The following is a 22,842-nucleotide window of genomic DNA, read 5'->3' on the forward strand; positions in this document are numbered from 1 at the left end:
TAGTCCACTTATATATCCTTCCCTTCAAGGCTCAGGGGTCCAGGATTATCTTCTGTGTCTGTGTTAATTGGTTTCCCTTTTCTTTGTTGAAGAGGATCTGTGCAGTCTTTCTGCCTAGTTGACCATCTTGACGGAACTTGGCAGTGAGTTATTAAAGAAGAACAAAGTAGAAGGTCTCACGCTTCCAGATCTTAAAACCCACTGTACAGCCACAGTAGTCAAAACAGCCTGGTATTGGTATAATGACAGACAGAGACAAATGAAACAGAATTGAGAACCCAGAAATAGATCCATTAGCATCTGTGGTCAGCTGATTTTTGACAAAGGGCTGAAATTCATTAAATGGGGAAGAGATGATCTCTTTAACAACTGGTGCTGGCAAAACTAGATATCCATTTGCATAAAAATGAAACAAGATCCATACCTCACACCATATACAAAAACTAACTCCAGATGGATCAAAGGCTTAAATGTGAAACCTAAAACTATAAAGTTCCTCAAGGGGAAAATTTAGGGTCCCTAATTCATGGCATTAGGAGCTCTGGTAGCTTAGTGCCTAAGGCACTTGACTACTAACCAGAAGGCTGGCTGTTCAAACCCACCAGCCACTCCTTGGACGGAAGACTGGGCAATCTACATCATTAAAGATTTACCTCCTCAGAAACCCAAAAGGGGTCACTGTGAGTCAGAATTGACTTAATGTCAGTGAGTTGTTTTTGTTTTTTTTGTTTTTTGGAATTTATGGCATAAATAGACCGTCAAGCATAACCCGAAATGCACAAACAGTAGAAGATAAACAAGATGAATGGGACCTTCTAAAATTTAATTTTTATGTGTGTGCTTCAAAAGATTTCTCCAAAAGAGTAAAAAGAGAACCTACAGATGGGGAAAAAATATTTGGCAATGACATATGTGACAAGGGACTTATCTCTAAAATTTATAGAAAACTCCAACATCTCAACAACAAAAAGACAAATAATCCAATTAAGAAATGAGAAGACATTAATAGACACTTCACCAAAGAAGATATTCAGGGTTACCAGGGGTGGGAGGGGAGGGGAGGAAACACTGCAAAAATATAAAAAATAAAAAGAAAACATTCAGGTGGCCAACAAAGACATGAAGAAATGTTTATGATCACTAGCCATTAGAGAGATGCAAATCAAAACAACAATGAGATACTATCTTGTCCCAGCACTAATAGCAAGGTTCAACAAGACAGAAAATAACAAATGCTGGTGAGGATGTGGAGAGATTAGGACTCTCATACAGTGCTAGTGAGGCTGTGAAATGATAAACCACTGTGGAAAACAGTATGGCAATTCCTTAAAAAGTTGGAATTAGAAATACCATTTGACCCAGCAATCCCATTACTAGGTATATATCCTAAAGAAGGGAGCTCTGGTAGCATAATGGCTAAGACACTTGCCTGCTCACCAGACGGCTGGCAGTTCAAACCCACCAGCCACTCCTCAGAAGGAAGGTTGGGCAATCCTACTTCTGTAGTGATACTGCCTCGGAAACCCAAGGAGGGGTCGCTATGAGTCGGGTTTGACTCAACGGCAAACAACAACATCCTAAAGAAGTGAGAGGCAGGACAGAAACAGATACATGCACACGCATGTTTATCACAGCACAATTTACAATAGCAAAAAGATGGAAACAACCTAGGTACCCATCAACAGAAGAATGGATAACCAAACTATGGTACGTACACACAGTGAAATACTATGCAACACTAAAGAATAGCATAGAATCTGAGAAACACTGCATAATGTGGATGAACTTAGAGGACATTATGCTGAGTGAAATAAGTCAATGATAGGAGGAAAAAGATTGTATTAGTTCATTATTGTGAGAAGTCAAGGAAAGGTTTATATATGGAAGGAAACTTTCTTTGTTGGTTACCAGGGGTGGGAGGGGAGTGGAGGGAACACTGCAAAAATAAAATAAAAATAAAACACAGGTATACATACAGTACATAAATAGATTTATATTAAAATTTCTTGTGAGTGGACAATTAGGAAAACTGTTTAGAAAGGCTCTTTGTTGTAGTGCAGCACTGTCGAGTTCATTCCAATTCATAGTGACCCCATGTGATCAAGCAGAACTTCTCCATAGGGTTTCTAAGCTGTAAACTTTATGGATTATGAAGACTACAGCTTCCAGTATGGGTTACACCTCAACAGAAGAAATCAAACAACATATTGCCGTGGCAAATGTGCTGCAAAAGACCTCTTCGAAGTGTTAAGAAGCAGAGATGTCTCCTGGAGGACTAAAGTGTACCTGAACCAAGCCAAAGTATTTTCAACAATGTCATATGCATGTAAAAGCCCAACAATGAATAAGGAAGACCAAAGAAGAATTGACATATTTGAATTGTGGTGTTGGCAAAGAATATTGAATATACCATGAATTGCCAGAAGAATGAACAAATCTGTCTTGGAAGAAGTACAAGCAGAATGTTCCATAGAAGGGGGGATAATAAGATTTTGTCTAATGTACTTTGGACATGATATCCAGAGGGACCAGTCCCTAGAGAAGGACATCATACTTGGTAAAGTAGAGGGTGATTGAAAAAGCAGACCCTCAATGAGATGGAGTGACACAGTAGCTGCCACAATGGTCTCAAACATAGTAATGATTTTAAGGATAGTGCAGGATCAGGCAGTGTTTTGTTCTGTTGTACAGATAGTCGCTATGAGTCAGAACCAACTCTGTGTGCCTAACAGCAACAGCAGTCTATAGAAGCAGATCACTATGTCTTACCCCTGTGGAGCCAATGGGTGGGTTCAAACCACCAACTTTTTGGTTAGCAGCTGAGTGCCATCCTGAAAGAGTTGAGAAACATCAGTCTAGGCCATCAAGGGATGGTTCAGGGTTGAGGTCTTTCAAGCACCCCTCCAGTTTTACTTCTCAGGTCTGGCCTCAATCTGCCAGGGAAGGCTGGGTGAAGTTTAGAGAGGAACCAGCAAACAGCCAGTGAGCTCAGAATGGCTCCCACTTACCCACTCAGAGGGCATTCATGGAGTTTACCTGCAGGTCGGCCCTGGGCTGATCTAAGGATTGAAGAGAAGCTGGGGTGGCCTCTGCCCCTGTGTCCTGTCCTGACCTGAAAGGTCAGAGAAGGCTTCCTGGAGGAGGAGCCTTCTAGGTGAGTTTTAAAGACTAATAGTAGTTAATCAGGTGAAGGGATTTAATTCAGGAGGGGATAGAATGGCCTCCCAGGCAATCAGAGGATAGAAAGTCCTGGCAGTGAGAGAATCTGGCTGCCCTATAAGAGCTATGTCTGGCAGGGACTCAGGATGGGGGTGGCAAAGCCTGGGGCATAAGGCAGGAGGAGCAGGCTGAGCCAAGGCTGTGTAGGACTAAGTCTCCGTCTTTTATCTTGTTCTCATCACAGGGCTATGTGCTCAGAGGCTGGATGGACCTTACCTCAGACAAGCCCCAGATTGTAAAGAAATCCATCAAGTACCTGGAACAAGGAATTGAAGACACAAAAGATGTGCTGGGGATGATGGGAATGGTAGGCAATGGGGAGAGAAGGTGTGGGAGTATCCCTAGCTGGGTGACCAGAGCCAGAGACCCACCAGATGACCTCAGGCCCAACACTTGGTCTTTAGGTCCCTCACCTGATAGATGAGCAGAGGTTCAGAGAGGGTTAGCAACTGGCCCAAGAGCACACAACAGCCCAGGACCCACTTCACTTCTCACATTCTCTCCTCCCTGGCCTGAGTTTCTGTTTCATTCCGTATGAGGTTCTTCTTAGGGTCTCCTTCTCAGGGTCTTCCTCCTTAACTCCTTCAGGCTCCCTCTCTTCACTTCTTTCTTGGTTTCACTCACTGTTCCTTTTCTCTGCAGGCTTCATTCACCCTCTCCATTTTGTCCTTCCCCTCTTCTCTCCCCTAAGGTTCACTTAGCCATAAGAGAAAAGAGGTAAACATATTTATAATATGTCATGAATTTTCTGATTTTAATTTAAATTGTTATTATTGTTAGTTGCTGGCAAGTTGATTCTGACCCATGGCAACCCCATGTCTTACAGAAAAGAACTGAGGGTTTTCTTAGCTATAATCTTAACGGAAGTGGATCACCAGGCCTTTTCTTCTGTGGTACCACTGGGTGGGTTTGAACTGCCAGCCTTTTGTTTAAAAGCCAAGAGCAAACAATTTGTGCCACTTGGGGACCATTAAATTTAAATTAAATTCTTTTTTTTCTTACATGACTCTCACTGAATCAACCTTTGAGAGAAAAAAACTATGCTCATAGTCTGTTTGGTTTGTATATTTTTTCTTGTAAAATGAATACATGTTGTTGTTGTTGTTATGTGCCGTCGAGTCAGCCCCGACTCATAGCGACCCCTCCTTGGGTTTCCAAGGCAGTATCACTACAGAAGTAGGATTGCCCAACCTTCCTTCCGAGGAGTGGCTGGTAGGTTTGAACCGCCAGCCTTCCGGTTAGCAGTCAAGTGCTTTAGCCAGTATCATTAAAAAAAACAGAAGTCTAAAAAAAAAAAGAAGAAGAGTTAAAAAGTGAGCATAAAAAACAGGTTTATCCACACCACCCCCAAATAACTCATGTCAACATGTGTGGGCAGCACCGTGCTGTCTCTTTTCTACGTGGAGGTTTAAGGTATACGTTAGGTTGGTTTTCTAGGAAGCAGGAGGCATAGAGCTCATCGCGTAGGAAGTTTATTGGAGAGCACCCTTGGGACCTGTACCATTGGGAGGAATGAAGGGAGCTGGGTTGGGCAGAGGGAGAGGTTGAATTGTGAAGTAGTCACAGTGTCTTAGCCACCTAGTGGTGCTATAACAGAAATACCACAAATGGATGGCTTTAACAAACAGAAATGTGTTTTCTCACAGTTGAGAAATCTGGAAGTCCAAATTCAGGCTGCTGGCTCTAGGGGAAGGCTTTCTTCTCTGTCAGCTCTGAGGGAAGGTACTTGTCTCTTTTCAGCTTCTGTTTGTTGGTTCCTTAGAGATCTTATGTGGGAGGGCATCTGTCTTCCCCACCTCTTCTTACTTGCTGTTTGCTTAATCTGCCCTTTTAGATCTCAAAGGACATTGACTTAAAACTTATCCTATACTAATACTGCCTCATTAACATAACAAAGGAAACCTATTGCCAAACTGGATTATAACCACAGGTATAATAGGATTTCTAACATATAATTTTTTGGGGGGACACAATCTGTAACACATAGGAAAGGCCTCAGCCAGCTCCACAGGGAATCCTGGAGTTGGACTGGCCTTTTAATACCTCCCTGATAAGGTACTGAAGGTGGGCTGCCCTTGGGAGGGGGTTTGACCTTTGAGGAGGCAACTCCTTTGGGCACAGGGAGCTCAGGAGGTAGGCTCAGCTGAGAGTGACCAGCTGCTGACTCTCGGTCCAGAAGGGGGTTCCACACAGCACACACTGCAGGGTGGAAGATAGTGATGATGTCATTAATATAGTTTTAACCATAGAGCATATGTCATTTGGTTTCTTTATCTCCATGTAATGTTTTATCAAAAGCAAATGTCCTTTTTCACGTCTATATAAAGCTGCATTGTCTGGTCATAATGTAATTTACTAAAAGCAACCCCCTATTTTGAATATTGGGGGTGTTTCCAGTTTTATACTATTAGAAAGAGAGGTGTGGTGAAGTGTTTATGCTTCCATCTTCGTGAATCCATCTTTAGAATGTCCGGCTCTTGTTTTTGATGAGAAGCCTCATCGTGGAGGGTCTAATGTCAGCCATCCTTTCAGAGTACAACAATTTCAAGTCTTTTAGGAACACTGCCCTCTGCCCCTCAGGTACGTGTGTCACAATTTGCCCAAAAGAACCTAGAGCAATGGCTAGTGCTGTGCCTAGCTGAGTCCATGACCCCACCCAGTGGGCCATGACAATGAAAACCTCCCTGGCTTTGCTGAGGAGGGAATTTTGCATAAAATCAAATTGGGTGCCACTGAGCAGTTTTCATCAAGGTCACTGGGTGGCGCAAAACGCTATCCAAAACGATAGCAGTTCAAACCCACTGGTAGCTCAGCAGAAGAAAGGCCTAGCAGTCTGCTTGCATAAAGATTACAGCCAAGAAAATCCAACGGAGCACAGTTCTGCTGTGTAACACATCAGGTTGCCATGAGTTGGAACCAACTATACGGCAATGGGTTAATGGAACAATTTTCAGTGACAAATTCAGAAAAGTGAGTGGGAAATGAATGGGCAGTCTGTGGAACTGGAAAATGTCCAGTGATCCTAGCTCTGCCCCTCAGGCTGGCTCTCACATGACCTTGGCCTATTCTAGGCCTGCTGAGTTTTCCAAGGTTAGAACCCCACCGTTTCCCTGGAGACCCTGCTTTGCCCAACCAGGAACCTAAGGTTGCTGTGGACCTTTATTTGCTCTCTGAGTGACGATTCCATCCCTGAAGGCCAGCAAGGGCTCCTATACTGGCCAGGACCCAAGGACTCCCCTAGCTCAGCTGAGGAGACCCACAGTGCCTACATGTCAGATTCTCCCTCATCCTAAAGGGGACACTGGATGTACCCTATCTCCCTTCATAGGCACTGACACAGAGGCGCTTCTCTCCTGCTCTCTCGACAGGCAATGTACCTCATGACGCAGCAGAACTACTCAGGAGCTTTGGAGGTGGTGAACCAGATCACCGTGGCCTCAGCAGGCTTCTTGCCTGCCTTCGTCCTGAAGATGAGGCTGTTCTTGGCAAGGCAGGACTGGGAGCAGACAGTAGAAACAGCACAAAGGTGAGGGGTGGGACTGCCATGACACATGGGCTGCTTGCTTCATTTCCAAGTGGAGGATGCTAGTATGCTCCCATCCTATAAGACTAGGAGATGGGAGATACTGTCTGTACTACATGGACAGGACAAAAAGGTCAATATCACTAATAGAGACATTATTATATTACAGTGATATGATCATATTGGGAGAGTAGGGAAGAGAAGATTGGTGTAATTGAGCTAAAATACTCATCCATCACAGCAGGAGGCCAGAGCTATGGCCCATGATGGGTAAAGTAAGAAGTAGAAGCATAAGCATACTGTTTAGATGAGAGATAGAAGGAACCACCTAAAGAACCAGGAGTTACAATTGGCATAACATAGTACACAAAAACATTGTTCCAAATCATGGGAGAAAGAATGACTACTTATGCACAGGGAGACAGCTCAGGAAGCAGGAGTGTATGGAGGAATGGACACTGGGAAGAGGTAACTATGGGGAGGAAGTAGGAGGGGAGCTGTTGCATTGCGGTAAACTGTGATCAATGACATGAGACAAAGTATATGTGAACTGCTGTATGGAAAGTGAATTTGGTCTGTAAATCTTCACCCAAATCACAATTTAAAAAAAAAAAAAACATTGTTCCACATCATACTCTGGCAAGTAGCAACTGGGACCTTAAAAGCTTACAAGTGGCCATCTCGATGCAACAATGAGTCTCTCCTCTGCCAGAGCAAAGAAGAATGAAGACAATCAAATATTCATGGAAACAGTTAGTCCAAGTGACTGGTACATCAAGTGATCCTCAGCCTATATGACTATGAGAACAGAAGTAGAGGGTGCCCGGCTACCACTGTCAACCACTTGGAGGGGGATCTATGTAGGAAATCCTGGATAGAGTGGGAGAACACTGTGGGACAGAACTCAAAATCATTAAAAAAAAAAAAGGGGGGCGGGGAGGCCAGGTTTCCTGGTCTGATAGAGCCTGGTGGAACCCCTGAGACTATGGCCCCTAGCTGCCCTTCAGGTCTGGAATTGAACCCACTCCTGTGGTTTCCAGCCAAACAAAAAACAGGCATATGAGCTTAACATTTACATTAGGTAGATACACTACTTGGAGAGATCAATCATGGGAGAATAGAAGGACAGTGTATGCACAGGAAGACAGCTTGGGGAGCAGGAGTGCATGGAGGGATGGGCACAAGGAAGAGGTAACTATGGGGAGGAAGTGGGAGGGGAGCTGTTGCATTGTGGGAAATTGTAGTCAATGTCATGAGACAAAGTGTATGTGAGCTGCTGTATGGAAAATGAATGCATTTGCTCTGTAAACTTTCACCCAAATCACAATTTAAAAAAAGAAAGAAAGAAAGAAAAGAACCAGGTGTTATAGGGGAGAAAGTAGTTGCCTCTAAGGAGTGGAGGGTAGGAGAGAATGAAGGGAGAGTGGGACTAGGGACTATTGTATTATTTAATGGATATGATATACTTTAATAAAATGTAATCTTTATTAAAAACTTTTTGGGAAAAATGTTGCTGATGCCTAACTGTCTTAGTTTCCTAATGCTGCTGTAACAGAATTACAGTTGAGTGAGTGGCTTTAATGAATAGAAATATATTTTCTCACTGTCCAGGAAGTTAGAAGTCCAATTTCAGGGCACCACCTCTAAGTAGAAGCTCTCTGTCAGCTCTGGGGGAAGGTCCTTGTCTTAGCTTTTGTTGTTGTTGTTGTTTTGTGCCATTGAGTGGGTCCTGACTCGTAGTGCCCCTCCTTGGGTTTCCAAGGAGGTATCACTACAGAAGTAGATTGCCCAGCCTTCCTTCCGAGGAGTAGCTGGTGGGTTTGAACCACTAGCCTCTGGTTAGCAGTCAAGTGTCTTAGGCACTATGCTACCAGAGCTCTGTAGCCCCAGTGTTTCTTGGTTGGCAATCTCCACGTGGCCATGTGGCATCTATCTCTCCCACCACTATGCTGCTGCTCCTTGTAACTCAGAAGTAATAAGGTTTAACTGCTAACCAGAAGGCTGGCACTTCAAACCCAGTAGCAAGTCCTTGGAAGGAAGGTTGGGCAATCTACCTCCTAGTGATAATGCCTTTTTTTTTTTATTGTTGGTTATACTGATAGAGTCTCAGTAACATAACAAGGAAAACCATATTTGCAAACAGGATTGTATCCATAGCTATAGGGTATTTGGGGGTTGGGGAGAGCCCTGCAGACACAATTCAATCCATAACAGTGACTTTGAGGGAACAGTTTTAGTGGCAGGCTGGGATCATAAGCAGAGAGTTAAGGGATTATTGAGATTTATCTAAGCCAGACATCCCGTGTAGGGTGATCTTTGAAATAATATCCTTGTGAATAGAAATAAAAAAGGAGAGAAGGATGTTTGATAGAAGTTCTTTTTTTTTTTTTTTCCTGGTATGTTAATGAATGCACTGGAATTGTTTTTGTTTTTCAAGAAATGAAATATCACAACTGTATGATGAATTTGATCTTTATGGTCATTTAAAGAAACCAAACCAAACTCATTGCCATCGAGTCAATTCTGACTCATAGCGACCCGCATTGGGTTTCCAAGGCGGTAAATCTTTACAGAAATAGATTGCCCCATCTTCCTTCCATGGAGCAGCTGGTGGGTTAGAACCACCAACTTTCTGGGAAGCAGTCAAATGCCTTAGGCACTATGTCACCAGAGCTTCTTTATAGTAATTTAGGAGGTCCCTAACAGCACTGTGTGAATATTTAGTATACTTAATTCATAAGGACCTATATTTCTGGATTTCTCTAGAAAAATTAAAAGTATCTTTATCTACTTTCAAAATCTTATTACAACACATTTATTGGTGGGTAGTGAGAGAAAGACTTGATGAAATGAAATTTGAGGGCCTGAATCCAGGTATTCATAGGGGAGCTGATGAAGTGATTAAGAGTATCTCTTGTTTCTCTTTATTTTTTAATTATTATTATTTTTTTAATTGTGATTTGGGTAAAAGTTTACAGAGCAAATTCAGTTTTCACACAGCAGTTCACATACACTTTGTCTCATGACATTGACTACAATTTCCCACAATGCAACAGCTCCCCTCTCACTTCCTTCCCATAGTTACCTCTTCCCTGTGTCCTTCCCTCCATGCACTCCTGCTCCCTGAACTGTCTCTGTGTGCACACATAGCCTTCTATTCTTCCATGATTGTTCTCTCAAAGGAGTGTATCTACCTAATGTAAATGTTCAGCTCATATGCCTGTCTTTTGTTTGGCTGGAAGCCACAGGAGTGGTTTCAATTTCAGACCTGAAGGGCAGCTAGGGGCCATAGTCTCAGAGTTCCACCAGGCTCTATCAGACTAGCAAACCTGGTCGCTCCCCCCGCCTCTTTTTTTAATGATTTTGAGTTTTGTCCTACATTGTTCTCCCACTCTATCCAGGATCTCCTACATAGATCCCCCTCCAAGTGGTTGGCAATGGCAGCCGGGCACCATCTAGTTCTTCTGGTCTCATAGTGATATAGACAGGATCACATGGTGTACCAGTCACTTGGACTAATTGTTTCCTTGCATCTTTAATTTTCTTCATTCTTCTTTGCTCTGGACAAGGAGAGGCCCATCACTGCATCTAGATGGCTGCTTTCAAGCTTTTGAGGTCCCAGTTGCTATTAAGAGTATCTCTTAAGTGAATAACAATGTATTTGCTACATAATCATCTCTCAATTTATCTTGTATCTTTTTAAAATTGTTGTTTTACAATATCTGGAGAAACACATGGCAGGTACATGCTGTGGTGATAACTCATCTTGTGGTTTTCTGGTTATTTTTTAGCGCCCCCCCCATCAGTAGTTGGAGTTACTTCTGTTTCCTTCCTCCCTTCCTCCCTAATTCCCTCCCTTCTTTTTCCGTTCTTCCTCCCTCCCTCTTTTCTTTCCTTCCTTCCTACCTTTGTCTCTCTCTCTCTCTTTCTCTTTCTCTCTGGATGTCTTGCTTAGACAGCCAATTGTTATAATTGTTGTCAATAAGTTGTACACCTGTAAAAAGTTGAATTTGCAAAATTGTATGAAAGATATATTTATAACAATGGCAGAAGAAGAAGAAGAAGTAGCTGTTGAAGATGCTTATTTAAACCAAACACCTCATGGGATTTGGTTCCTTGGTTTGGAGGTTTAAGGTCATGGTTTCCTGGGACATCTCAGTTAATTGGTCTAATAATGTGTTTAGTGCTTCTGTGCTGCCTCCTAGATTGATACATAGTGCCTGGACTCTTAAAAGCTGACAAGTGGCCATCCAAGGCACAACAATTGGTCTGAGTTCACTTGGAGCAATAGAGGAGGGGAGGTGGAGAGTCAGGAATAGGAAGATGATGTGGAATGTGTGGCTGATTGCCTCCATGAACAGCTGCCTCCCTTGCCATACGACCAGAAGAACTGGATGGTGCCTGGCTACTATTACTGACCATTTTGATCAAAGATTCCATAGAAGAATCATGAGCAAAAGGGGGAAATGCAGTAAAGAATTTCAAATTCTCATGGACTCTAGACTTCTAGAGCCATGGAGGGTGCATGAACCCTGAAACTATTGCCCTGAAACAGTCTTTAAACCTTAAACCAAAAATATCTCCTACAATCTTCTTAAAACCAAATAGTTTAGCTTAACGAGTGAAAAAGGTCTGTCTTGAGAATTATACTCTTTTAATAACTGTATATGGGATCAAATTGACAACAGCAACTTGAGAGATTAGATAAGAAGCTTAGAAGGCAGTGAGTTTATGAGTCAATGAGGGAGGAACAACTCAGAAAAGGAGGGTGAGAATGGTTACACAACTCAAAGAATATAATGAATATTATAGATTGTACATGTAGACACTCTTGCAGTGGTATACGTTTTGCTGTGTATATTCTCAACAACAATAAAATAAGTAAAATTTAGAAAAAAAAAAAAGATTACAGCCAAGAAAACTCTATGGAGGAGTTCTATTCTGTCACATGGGGTCCTTATAAGTTAAAAATCAACTAGAGGGCACCCAAAAACAACAACATATGACTAATGATGTTGACGTGATCTTTCCATGTGTACCTTTGGGCCATTTGTTTATCTTCTTTGGAGAAATGTATATTCATGTCCTTTGCCCATTTTTAAAGTTGGATTGTTTGTCTTTCTGTTGGTCACTTGCAGGAGTTCTTTATATGTTCAGGATTTTAAACTGTTGTTTGCTATGTCCTTTCCAAATATTTTCTCCCATTTTGTGGTTGTCTCTTCACTTTCTTCATAATGTCCCTTGATGCACAAAATTTTTAATTTTAATGAAGTCCAATTTATACATTTTTTCTTTTGTTGCTCCTGATTTTGGTGTCATATCTAAGAATCCATTGCCAAAAACAAAGTCTCAAAGCTTTACTTCTATGTTTTTTTCTAAGAGTTGTATGGTTTTGGCTCTTGTGTTTGGTTCATTGATCTGTTTGAATCGATTTTCATATTTGGTGTAAGGTATGGATCCAGCTTCATTCTTTTGCATGTGGAAATCCACATGTTGTCTCAGCACCACTTATTGAAAAGACTATTCTTTCCTCACTGAATAGACTTGGCACCCTTGTTGGAAAGTCAGTTGGCCAGAGATGTATGATGGAAAAGCTTTTGAAAACAGAATTTTTTAGATAACTGAGGCATATCTCTTTAAACTCTAATGTTTTATTCTAACTATTTTCATCACAGTATTCCTAAAATCTATAATACTCATTTGCTTCTTGAAAGAATTAATGGACAAGTTTTTTTCTTAATGATTATGGTGGTTATGTTTGTGTGTCAACTTGGCTGGGCCTGGTTGAGTGGCTGGGCAGCTGGATGCAGTATTCCCCATGATGAGACTGGTAATCAACTCCATGTTGGAATCTACTATGAGCATCTGAGTAGCTGCCTTTGGGTATGTGGTCTGCTTCCTGTATATAAGAAGTTTTGAGAATGGTCTCTAGCCTTTGGCATGCTTGGACCCTGCATGTAGCCGTGTTGTTGCTCAGCAGCCTGCTATGCTCTGCCGACCTTGGGACTTACAGTGGACTTAAGTTAATGGCCTGCCGTGTGGATTGGTAACATCGGGACTGTGCTTTTTTCCTTGTCAACCTTGGGGCTTCTCAGCCTCAGCAGCCAGCAGCTGTTTGAGTGAAGAAATGCCTCTAGCTGCAGTGGGCCAGGAACAGAAGGCAGAGCTGGACCCCAAGGTTGAGGGGCTTTCACCCAGCCCCTAGAGCCTGGCACTATGAACTTGGACATATTAAAGCCTCCAAACTGTTAAGAATAAACTGCTGTTTGTTAAGGCCATCCCATTTGTGGTATATTTCCTGTTAGAGCAGCACTAAGTAACCAGATCAATGACCATGAGTTATCACTATGAATTGTTACTAAGATGGGTGGTCATATATATAGCACAGTTCTTTAAAAAAAAAAAAAAGCACAAACAAATCTCTTTTCTCCTTGTGAAGGGATGATAAGTCCTCTGAAGATAGCATGATAACTGGAATCTGAGTCTTATAGAGAGGTGCTGTAGCAAATGGAAAGTGTTTCTGCCCTGCTGAATCCACAGATGCAATGCCTTTGTCACAGTTTATACCTGGCCAGTGTCCTTGGCATGAGCTGGGTCAAGACTTTGCTTTGAAAGCTCAGCCTTGGGCCAACAGAATACTTGGGAACACCTGGCTGAAGGCCACATCATGGGTGTGTGTGGCCTCCCTTGCCTTGGCCTTGCTATGCCCCTTGGCAAGGAGACCGTGTTTGATGCCAACGGGTTGAGTCCAACCCCACAGCACCTTCCCACATGGAGACTTTCACAGTTAGTGGTGTCCCTAGTATTCTCCCATTGTTTTATAAAATCTCTGCTCTATCTGGCTGTGTTTCTTTCTGTCCCAAATATTTTTCCCTTCTCTCTTATTATTATTTTTTTTAATCGTGGAGAACGTATACATACGTATATATGTTTGTATATGTGTATGTATGTGTGTGTGTGTGTGTGTATAACCATATATATATATATAACCACATATATATCCATATATAATTTTATATATATGGGAGCTCTGGTAGTGTAGTGCCTAAGGCACTTGACTGCTAACCAGAAGGCTGGAGGTTCAAACCCACCAGCCACTCCTCGGAAGGAAGATGGGGCAATCTACTTCCATAGTGACACTGCCTCGGAAACCCAAGGAAAGGTCGCTATGAGCCAGGTCTGACTCGATGGCACACAACAACATATATATATATATCTCTATATGTATATATATATATATATATATATATATTGCCATTTCAATGTTTTTTACATGTACAATTCAGTGACTTTAATTGCTGTACAACCATCACCACTATCCATTTCCAATTTTTTTCATCATCTTTAACATCTTTTATTATTATTATTTATCTTAAAATAGTTTGCCTCTTTTATTAGTCTTTTCAGAGAACCAGCTTTGGGTTTTATTGTTCCTCTTAGTTATATCTTTGTTTTCTAATTTATTGATTTCTGCTCTTAATTATTTCTTGCCAACTACTTTCTTTTAGAGTCATTCTTTTATTTTCTAACTGGAGTTCGTTGCCTGCCTCCTTCCTTCTCAATCTTCCTTTCTAATACAAGCATTTAAGTCTATGGATTTCTCTCGAGTTATCATTTTAGCAGAATTCACATTTTGATGTGTAGTATTTTCAGTATCATTTGGTTCTAAGAATTTTCTAACATCCATTCTGATTCTTCTTTAATCCATAAATTATTTAAAATTTCCAAATGTATAAGGTTCCCAGTGCCTTCTGATCATCAGAAATATTTAGAACTCTTTGAATGTTGAATATGCCTATCATGTTGTAGTTCTATATGTTAATTAGAGAAGGAGCCCTGTTAATTAGAGTAACCCTCTATTAAGCAAAATGTCATTCCCTGACCAGGCTGAAAAATAGGAAGTTCCCTATAAGCAACAGAATATAGAAAACTCCATAATCTGATTAAAGGCTACATCTTCTTAAGGATGCATGACTGAATTTGAGGTTCCCTTTCCATCTTGCAGGGAGCTCTAATGATGCTGTGGTTAAATCATTGGGCTGCTAACCAAAACGTCAGTGGTTCAAACCCACCAGCCACTCTGTGGCAATCTGCTTCTGTAAAGGTTTACAGCCTTGGAAACTCTATGGAGCAGTTCTACCCTGTCCTATATGGTAACTATGAGTCAGAATACACTCAATGACCGTCAGTTTGCATTTTTGATTGGTTTCCATCTTGCAGCTATGGACTGTCCCCCAGTGCCTCTCTAGCCACTCCCAGACCTTGGTATCATGATTATGTCCATGTTAGGTGGGATATGAATAGGCTTCTGTAAACGCCTAAAACATATGGCTTAAAAAATATAGAAGGTTTTTCCTATCTCTGGTAAAAGTTTGAGTGATGGTCCAAGTCTGGATGGTGGTTTAATTCTGTAGGGTCCCAGGCCCCTTCTGTCTTATTGCTCTGTAATTTCTAGGATGTTGCTCACATGATCCACATTCTGGCCAGCAGGAAAAGGAAAGAGCAGAAATGGAAAGCATGTTGTTTTATTTTAAGGACACAACTGGATATTACACATATTGCTTTTACTTACATCCTGTTGGTCAGAACTTAGTCACATAGCTATACCTAAACTGCAGTGGAAGTTGGGAAATGTAGTCTTTATTCTGGGCAGCCATGTGCCTGACTAACTTGGGAATTTTATTATTAAAAGAAAGAAGCCCTGGTGGCATACTGGTAAAGTGCTTGGCTGCTAGTCAACAGGTTCATGGTTCAAACCCTCCGAACAGCTCTTGGGTCATATACCTGGCAATCTGCTCCTGTAAAAATTACAGCCTTGAAAATCTAACAGTGCAGTTCTACTCTGTCAACATGAAACAACATTATTAAAAAGAAGGGAGAATGGATATTGGAGGACAAATAGCAGTTGCTGCTGCACCATCCTATCAATACTCTTAATTCATGTGGCTCCTCTTCCTATTTCAGAATCCTAGAAAAAGATGAAAGTAATATTGACGCCTGCCAAATTCTAGCTGTGCATGAGCTTGCGAGAGAAGGAAACATGACCAAAGTAAGTTCTTTCAAGACATAAAAATTGAGCCTTGAAACAGACAGAGCCAAGAAGGAACCCCTCATATCCCACCCCTAAGGCCTTGGAGCATGCTCCTTGCCCACCCCATGTTTCCTGTCAAGGGATCTTCTCTGGTTGGCTCTTCGGGCAATACATCTTGAGAATCGGACAGCACATTGATTCTGGCTCTGGCACTTCCTATCCATGTGAATCTGGGCAGGTGTTTCTACCTGGATAAGCTCAGGATCCTCATTTGTAAAATGGAGATAATTCCACCCTCCTTGTGAGGTGATTATAAGGACTAACTGAGAGAAGTGGTAAAGCTTGAAACAGTGCCTGGTGCACTATAATAATTCAATCAATGCTAACTGATAGTAGAGGTTGTGGTAGTGTTTCAGAAATCCCTAAATGATTGGTTGGGTTGCTTAGACATTGATCAAGCAGTACGTGGCACCACATTTGCTCCTAAGGCTTTCAGTCTTCCAAAAAACCTAAAATGATCCTCAGATGCAGTCAGAAACACCTAGAACTCTTAATAAAAACTTCAATATCCACACAGTGTCTTATTGTTAAAAACAGAGTTTGTGGTTTTAACCAAAATTTGTGTTTTGAGCAAATGAGACAGAAAACAGTATCTGCCTTTGTGGAAATTATGGCAAATCAAGGATCTCTCAGGTGTCATGGCAGGAGAAGAAAGCTTCTAGTTCCTTTGGCACAGCTCTGAGATTATGGATTTTGTGCTAGGAACTGGGGTGGAGTGAGATGGAGGGGACAGTCCTATTTGGAAGACACCTTGAAGATGGTCCCAGTACTGTCTCTGAGTAGGAAAAGAACAGGCCTGTCCTCAGCTCCCTCTGCCCCCAGAGCTTCTTAGGGTCCAGCCTGAGGTTAGGCCTAGGGGCAGGGTAGCATAGATCACCCCTCCTTTACCCTCATCCCAAATGCTGACACCTCTCTACCCCTGCCCATTCCAGGCTGCCCAGCTCTGATCTTGCTTTCTAATACTGAACAAACAGTCCCACTTCATCTTGAGTTCACTTTAGGCCCATCTTTGCAACTTAGAACTGAAAATTCCCTGCTCCTTGAGGTAGGGGTATTGGATGGTGGGCCAAAGAGTCAAGGGGAAAACACAGGCTTAAGAGTCAATCAGTCACTTAGCTGGCTGATGACCTCAGGGAAACCACCCAGCTTTTCTGACCCTTCATCTCCTTGACTGGGAAGTGCTGACAGTTACACTGACTTCCAGAGCTGTCAGGAGGAATCACAAGAATGACAAGAGAGGCACCATGGTGGTGACTCATGTCAAAATAGAGCAGAGGCTCTTGAGTCTGGGGCCTGCCTTTGCCATCTGTTCCTGGGGCCAGCACAGGTGGCTTGGTAGACTAGTGGGCTATGGTATGTATGGGCAGTGAGGGCTGGCTCCTGGCTCTACCGGGGTAAGGCTGAAGGGACAGCTTCTCCTCATAAGCTCAGGAACAAAGGGTCAGAGCCAATTCTTGGGTGAATTATGTTCCCAAACCTCCACCTAGGATGATTTAAAGTAATACTGATGCCTGGCCCTCATCCCCCATTAAGTCCATTGCCATCAAGTCAGCTCCGATTCATCGTGACCCTATACAATAGAGTAGAACTGCCACATAGAGTTTCCAAGACTGTGATCTTTACAGAAGCAGATTGCCTCATCTTTCTCCCACGGATCAGCTGGTAGGTTCACACTGCTGACTTTTCTGTTAGCAGCCCAGTGCTTTAACCGCTAAACCACCAGAGCCCCTTGGCCCCCATCACAGTCCAGTTAAATCTGAATCTCTGGGGATAGGTGCAGGTACGGGTATTTTAAAACAAATCTCCCAGCTGATGCTAATGTGGGACCTAGGCTGAGGATCACTGCCCAATAGACTTGATATTACTTGTTGCTTTTGACCTTGTCTATTTTGTCCCTACAGGCTGTTGAGCACATTAGAAATCTGATTAAGGCTCTAGAGATAAGAGAGCCCCAAAATCCAAGCCTCCATCTTAAAAAAATTCTTGTGGTTGGCAGACTGGTAAGGTTCTTTTCTGTTTTCTGAAGTGGTGCCTCTCTGTGTGTTCCTTGGGGAAGGCTTATCTTCCTCTCAATACCCTGCCCTTTCTCTCATCCACTTCCCCATCTGCCCCCACAGCTCAAACTGAGTCTGTCAGGCTGTAGCCCACCCCTGTGGCCCTTCTCGCCTCTAGTACATGTGGACTCTGAACCCTTGGCCCAGGTGCCCCTCAGAGGTGTGGTGACTATCAGGGCAATGAGGTCTGAAAGCCCTTTTAGGGGGGAGGTGCTTTACTTAGAGAAGGAGAGACTATGCAGCTGTTGTGCACAGAATCATGCCCAGCTGCACCTCTGAGTTGCTGCCCACCATAGCTCCACCCACACCCACCCCATATTCTTTTTGTGGAAGTGACAGGGGAGGCTGGCCTGCCTAGGCCTCTCTGATGTGAGGCAAGTTCCGAATGAACCAGGTTGCCAAAGAATCTGTGTCTCTGTCAGATCTGTCAGACCCCAAACAAAATTTACTAGAAGGGATTGCCCTAAGAACAAGGGCAGCTCTGGGGCCTCAGACAACAGAACTGTGGCATTGAATGCCACCAGGACACCAGCTCCTTGTGGGCAGCTAATTCACTCTGCCTCCTCTTCCACACATGGCAGGGAGTATGGCTGCTAACAGTTTTCAAGGCCAGAAACAGCTCTCAGCCAGCTTCAATTTTTGACAAACCTCTTGAATGAATTACCTTGGACAGACAGGGGATGGGTGGCCCTATGGCTAGAGGCATGTTCCACAGATATGGCCAGTGGGAAATACTTTGGGAGCCAGACACCTACACAGCTCCATTACCTAGACACAAGTACCTCTTGTCCTTTCCTGAACCTACCCAACCCTACCAAAGTTATCCCTGCCTGATGAGGCCTTGCTCAGGCTAGAATGCCTGACCTCCCCCTTCCCATGTGTCTGTTCCTTGCAGTGTGGAAGACACCAGGCAATCCTGCAGCTATTATGTAGCTTCATCGAGCGTACCTTCATGACCACACCCTCCTCCGCCCATGTGGCTGTAGAGCTGGGCTATCTCTTCATCCTGCAGGACCAAGTAAAGGAGGCATCACGGTGGTACTCTGAAGCCATGAAACTGGATGAGAGCAGTGTAGCTGCCTTGACAGGTCTATGTGGGCAGGGCTGGTGGGTGGTGGGAGGTGGATGCTGGGAGCCAAGCAGACAGCCTTTATGGATCCAAAAGAGAGTGCTGAGATGTATTTTCTCTGGAGGATTTGTGAGTTTAGGGGTACATGTACAATGAGATGCCTTTCTGTGAATCCACAGGTATGGGTATAAGGGACAAGGACATTTTTGGAAATGTAGTCAAATCCCCTCTGATATAGATCTAACTCAGATTACCAGTGCCTACACTCTGACTCCCCTGGAGGACTGACAGCTTGTCCTTCCTTATATCTAGTTAGACTGCCTCATCTCAGGCCCCAAAAGGCTAGTGTTGGAAACAGCCCTTCTCACCCTTGTCCTGGTGGCCTTTCAGCTCAGTGCCCTGCAGAGGGAAGGGCTACAGAGATGAGTGCAGGGCACTGAGCTGAAAGGCCACCAGGACAAGCATCTCCAAGGCTTTTACATCCCTGTCTTTTTAGATGCTGTTTTTATCCTTTCTATAAATGTCAAATGAGTTTTTCAAGAGTCTCATTTGCATTTTACACGTTTTTAAAAGCCCCAGATCCATATTTTCTGATGAATTCTGAAGCTGCAGTGTTTTGTTTTGGTTGAGAAAGATGTGTGGCCCAGATCTCAAGGCAGGCCAGGTTCCTGCCCTGGCTCCGAGCAGTTGTGTACTTTTGGGCAAGTCCCTTCTCCTCTCAGAACTCCAAGCTCCTCATCTGTAAAGCACAGTTGTCAGAGTTGTCTTGAGTTCTGCTTCCACAAGTCAGGCTGACTCCTGAGGTCCATGCTTCTTCCTCCTTCCCCAAACCTCATGAAAATAGTGGAAGATGTTTTAAAAATATAAGAAGTCCATTGAGGCACAGGGAAAGGTATTGTCAGTGGACCAGAAACTTTCAAGAAGTTCACATTTCTAGAAGTGGTAAATTAGGTGGTTATCAGTTATATGGAAATTCCAAGTAGGTCTAGAAACCCATAAACCAACATAGGGAGAGATGGGTCAGCTAAAGGAAGAGGTAGATCAGCTTTCCTTGAAGCACTCCAGGAAAAACAGAAATTAAAAAAAAAAAAAAATCATGAGTTCAGAGTCACCAGTGGCTGGGAGAAAAAGTATGCCTTGGGCAGTATAGTAGTTTCCTAGGGCTACTGTAACAAAAGACCACAAACTAAGTGTCTTTAAAGAACAGAAATTGATTGCCTCACAGTTCTCTAGGCTAGCAGTCTGGAATCAGGGTGTCACCTGTGTTGATTTCTCCTGAGGGTGCTGAGGGAGAACCTGTTCACGCCTCTCTGAACTTCTGGTGAGGGTCAGCGATCCGTGATGTTCCTTGGCTCATAGATGCATTACTCCAGTCTCTGCCTCTGTCTTCACATGGCTGTCTTCCCTCTGTGTTGCTCTCTGTGTCTCTCCTCCCTTTTTATAAGGACATCACTCAGGTTGGATTAGAACCCACCCTACTCCTGTATGTCCTCATGTTAACTTAAATGATAACATCCTCAAAGACACTATTTCCAAATAAGGTCACAATCACAGGTATCAGGGGTTGCGACTTCAGCATAGAGTTTTTGGGGACACAATTCTATTCATAACAGGCAGTCACTGAGCTAATGGGAGGATGACTGGAACTGTACCCAGACCAAAGAATCAAATCAAGGAGGCTCTTACTGGGCTTGGGGACAGTTGGGAGCAAAGCAGAGCCTACCAGAGTTCCCACCACCACCAGGGACATAAAGAACAAAAAGACTTGGCTGCTCAGCATGTAGGTAAAATCCCCTCAGATATTTCTCCACCAAGCTAAGGCCTTCCCAACTTCCTCATTCAAGGGAGAGCCCCAACTGGCAGCCAGAAGGGAAGTCCACTGCCCAAAGTGTGTCCCACTTAGCCCAGCCCAGGCCAAGTCACCATCTTATCTGGCTTTTCTGGGAAAATCAAACAGTGGCCTTAATAATTTCTAGGGAAATCCACCCCAGCTGCTAGTACTTACCAGACTAGCCCTTCATTTATAAATCTGCTAGTTGGGTAGGACATGGAAAGCAGTGGCCCTCATAGGAGCAAAGTTAAGACAGAATATAGAAAGTATATTTTTGCCCCCTACAAACACGTTCAGTATTTGAAGAGGCTGTTATGTCTATAAGAAGGTGCAGAGAACAAAAAAAATAGTTGTTAAAGATTGAAAACATAATTGCAAAGTGAAAAATCCCATATAGACAGGCCAAAGAGTGGTATGGATGTCAGTGAAAACCAAGATGGTGATTAGGAAGTAAATACACTGACATAGTCTGTAAGTATCTGGAAAAGAGGATGAATAGGAACAGAGAATTTGTCCTCCAGACGTCGAAACACAACATGAAATGATAGCAATTAAGTCAGCTAAAGGCTGGCACTATTTGAATAAACAAATAGATAAATGGGACAGAAATGGACCTTATGATAAAGGTGGCATTTTACTTCAATAGATTGGACAACAAATGATGGTTGGACACCTGGCTATCCATTATGAAAAATAAAAATAAAATAAAGATGGTAAGTCCCCATCTCACATCATGAATTCCAGATGAATTAAACACAGAGATTAAACTCGAGTTCTCCTGGGATTCTAAGCCTGACTGCAAATTCAGAAGCTATAAAGGATATTTTTACAGATTTGACTGCGAAAAAATACTTAATGGCAAAAGACATTATAAAAAATAGTTAAAAGGTAGATGGCAAACCAGTAGGAAATGTTTGCAACAAAGGGTTAATAATCTTAATTTATAAAAAGAAAAAAAACCCCAAAGAAAAATAGTCAAAGACTATGAACAGGAAATTTGCAGTAGAAAAGGCCATTAAATATATGAAAAGATATTCATTCTTCTTAATAGTCAAATAAATGCAAATTAAAACTAGTGTCTTTTTAGACTGGTGAAGGTTAATGCATATCAGCAAGGCTGTGGGGAAAGGAGGCTTTCACATCCTATCGGTAGAGAGATAAACTCAAATCTCTTGGGAGGTCAAGTTGGTGCAAACAGTTAACATGCTCGGCTGGTAACCGAGAAAGGTTGGAGGGGTGAATTCTGCGAGAGGCTCCTTGGCAGAAATCCCTAGCACTCTAGTTCCAAAAAATCAGCCATTGAAAACCCTACGGAGCACAGGTCTACTCTGACACACTCAGGCTCATCGTGAGTTGGAGTCAATGCAGTACAATTGTTTGTTTTTTGGTATGAACATTTTAAGCATGCGTCCCTTTGACCCATCAATTATGCTTCAGGAATTTGAACATACAAAAATGTTCACCCTGGCATTGTAATATTTAAACAATAAAAACCTGATAAATGCAGAATTAAGTTTCCTTCAATAGGGCATTGTGAAATAAATTGTTATAGCCACACAGTGGGATATTATATCATCATTAAAAAGAAGGAGATAGATTTGTATCAACTGAAGAGAAAATATGTCTGTCATATATAAAGTGAGAAACTCAGGTTACAGGATACATATGATTTGAATCCCTCTGTTTATGTGTGCTTTTTTAAACCTGTTGGTATCAGCATATGCATACATGTAAATGTATGTGTTTGATCTGTGTGTGTATACACGTTGAAAAAAAAAGTTGCTCTCAAGTTCATTCAGACACATGGTGACCTCATGTGTGCAGAGTAGAACTGCTCCACAGCATTTTCAAGGCTGTGACCTTTTGGAAGCAGATCTCCAGGCCTTTCTTCCAAGGTACCTCTGAGTGGGTTTGAACTGCTAACTTTTGGTTGGTAGTCAAGTACTTAACCATCTTTGTCATCCAGGGACTCCTGTAATGTTGTTGGGTGTCATCGAGTTGATTCTGACTCATAGTCACCCTATAGGTCAGAGCAGAACTTCCCCATAGGGTTTC

General features: G+C 42.7%; 1 protein-coding gene across 1 annotated transcript in view; it reads left to right on the plus strand.

Moving 5' to 3' along the window:
- TTC21A (tetratricopeptide repeat domain 21A) overlaps window positions 1-22,842 on the plus strand; it is a 55,606-nt gene that overhangs the window by 12,957 nt on the left and 19,807 nt on the right. Inside the window, exons 5-9 of the mRNA XM_042781635.1 lie at window positions 3,404-3,526; window positions 6,588-6,745; window positions 15,707-15,791; window positions 17,735-17,833; window positions 18,783-18,975. Of these exons, the coding sequence (XP_042637569.1) occupies window positions 3,404-3,526; window positions 6,588-6,745; window positions 15,707-15,791; window positions 17,735-17,833; window positions 18,783-18,975 (658 nt within the window). The remainder of the gene's footprint in view (window positions 1-3,403; window positions 3,527-6,587; window positions 6,746-15,706; window positions 15,792-17,734; window positions 17,834-18,782; window positions 18,976-22,842) is intronic.

Source organism: Orycteropus afer, unplaced genomic scaffold (genome assembly GCF_000298275.1).
Source record: "Orycteropus afer afer isolate SDZICR_OR568_19922 unplaced genomic scaffold, OryAfe1.0 scaffold00142, whole genome shotgun sequence".
In the NCBI taxonomy this organism is placed as follows: domain Eukaryota; kingdom Metazoa; phylum Chordata; class Mammalia; order Tubulidentata; family Orycteropodidae; genus Orycteropus; species Orycteropus afer.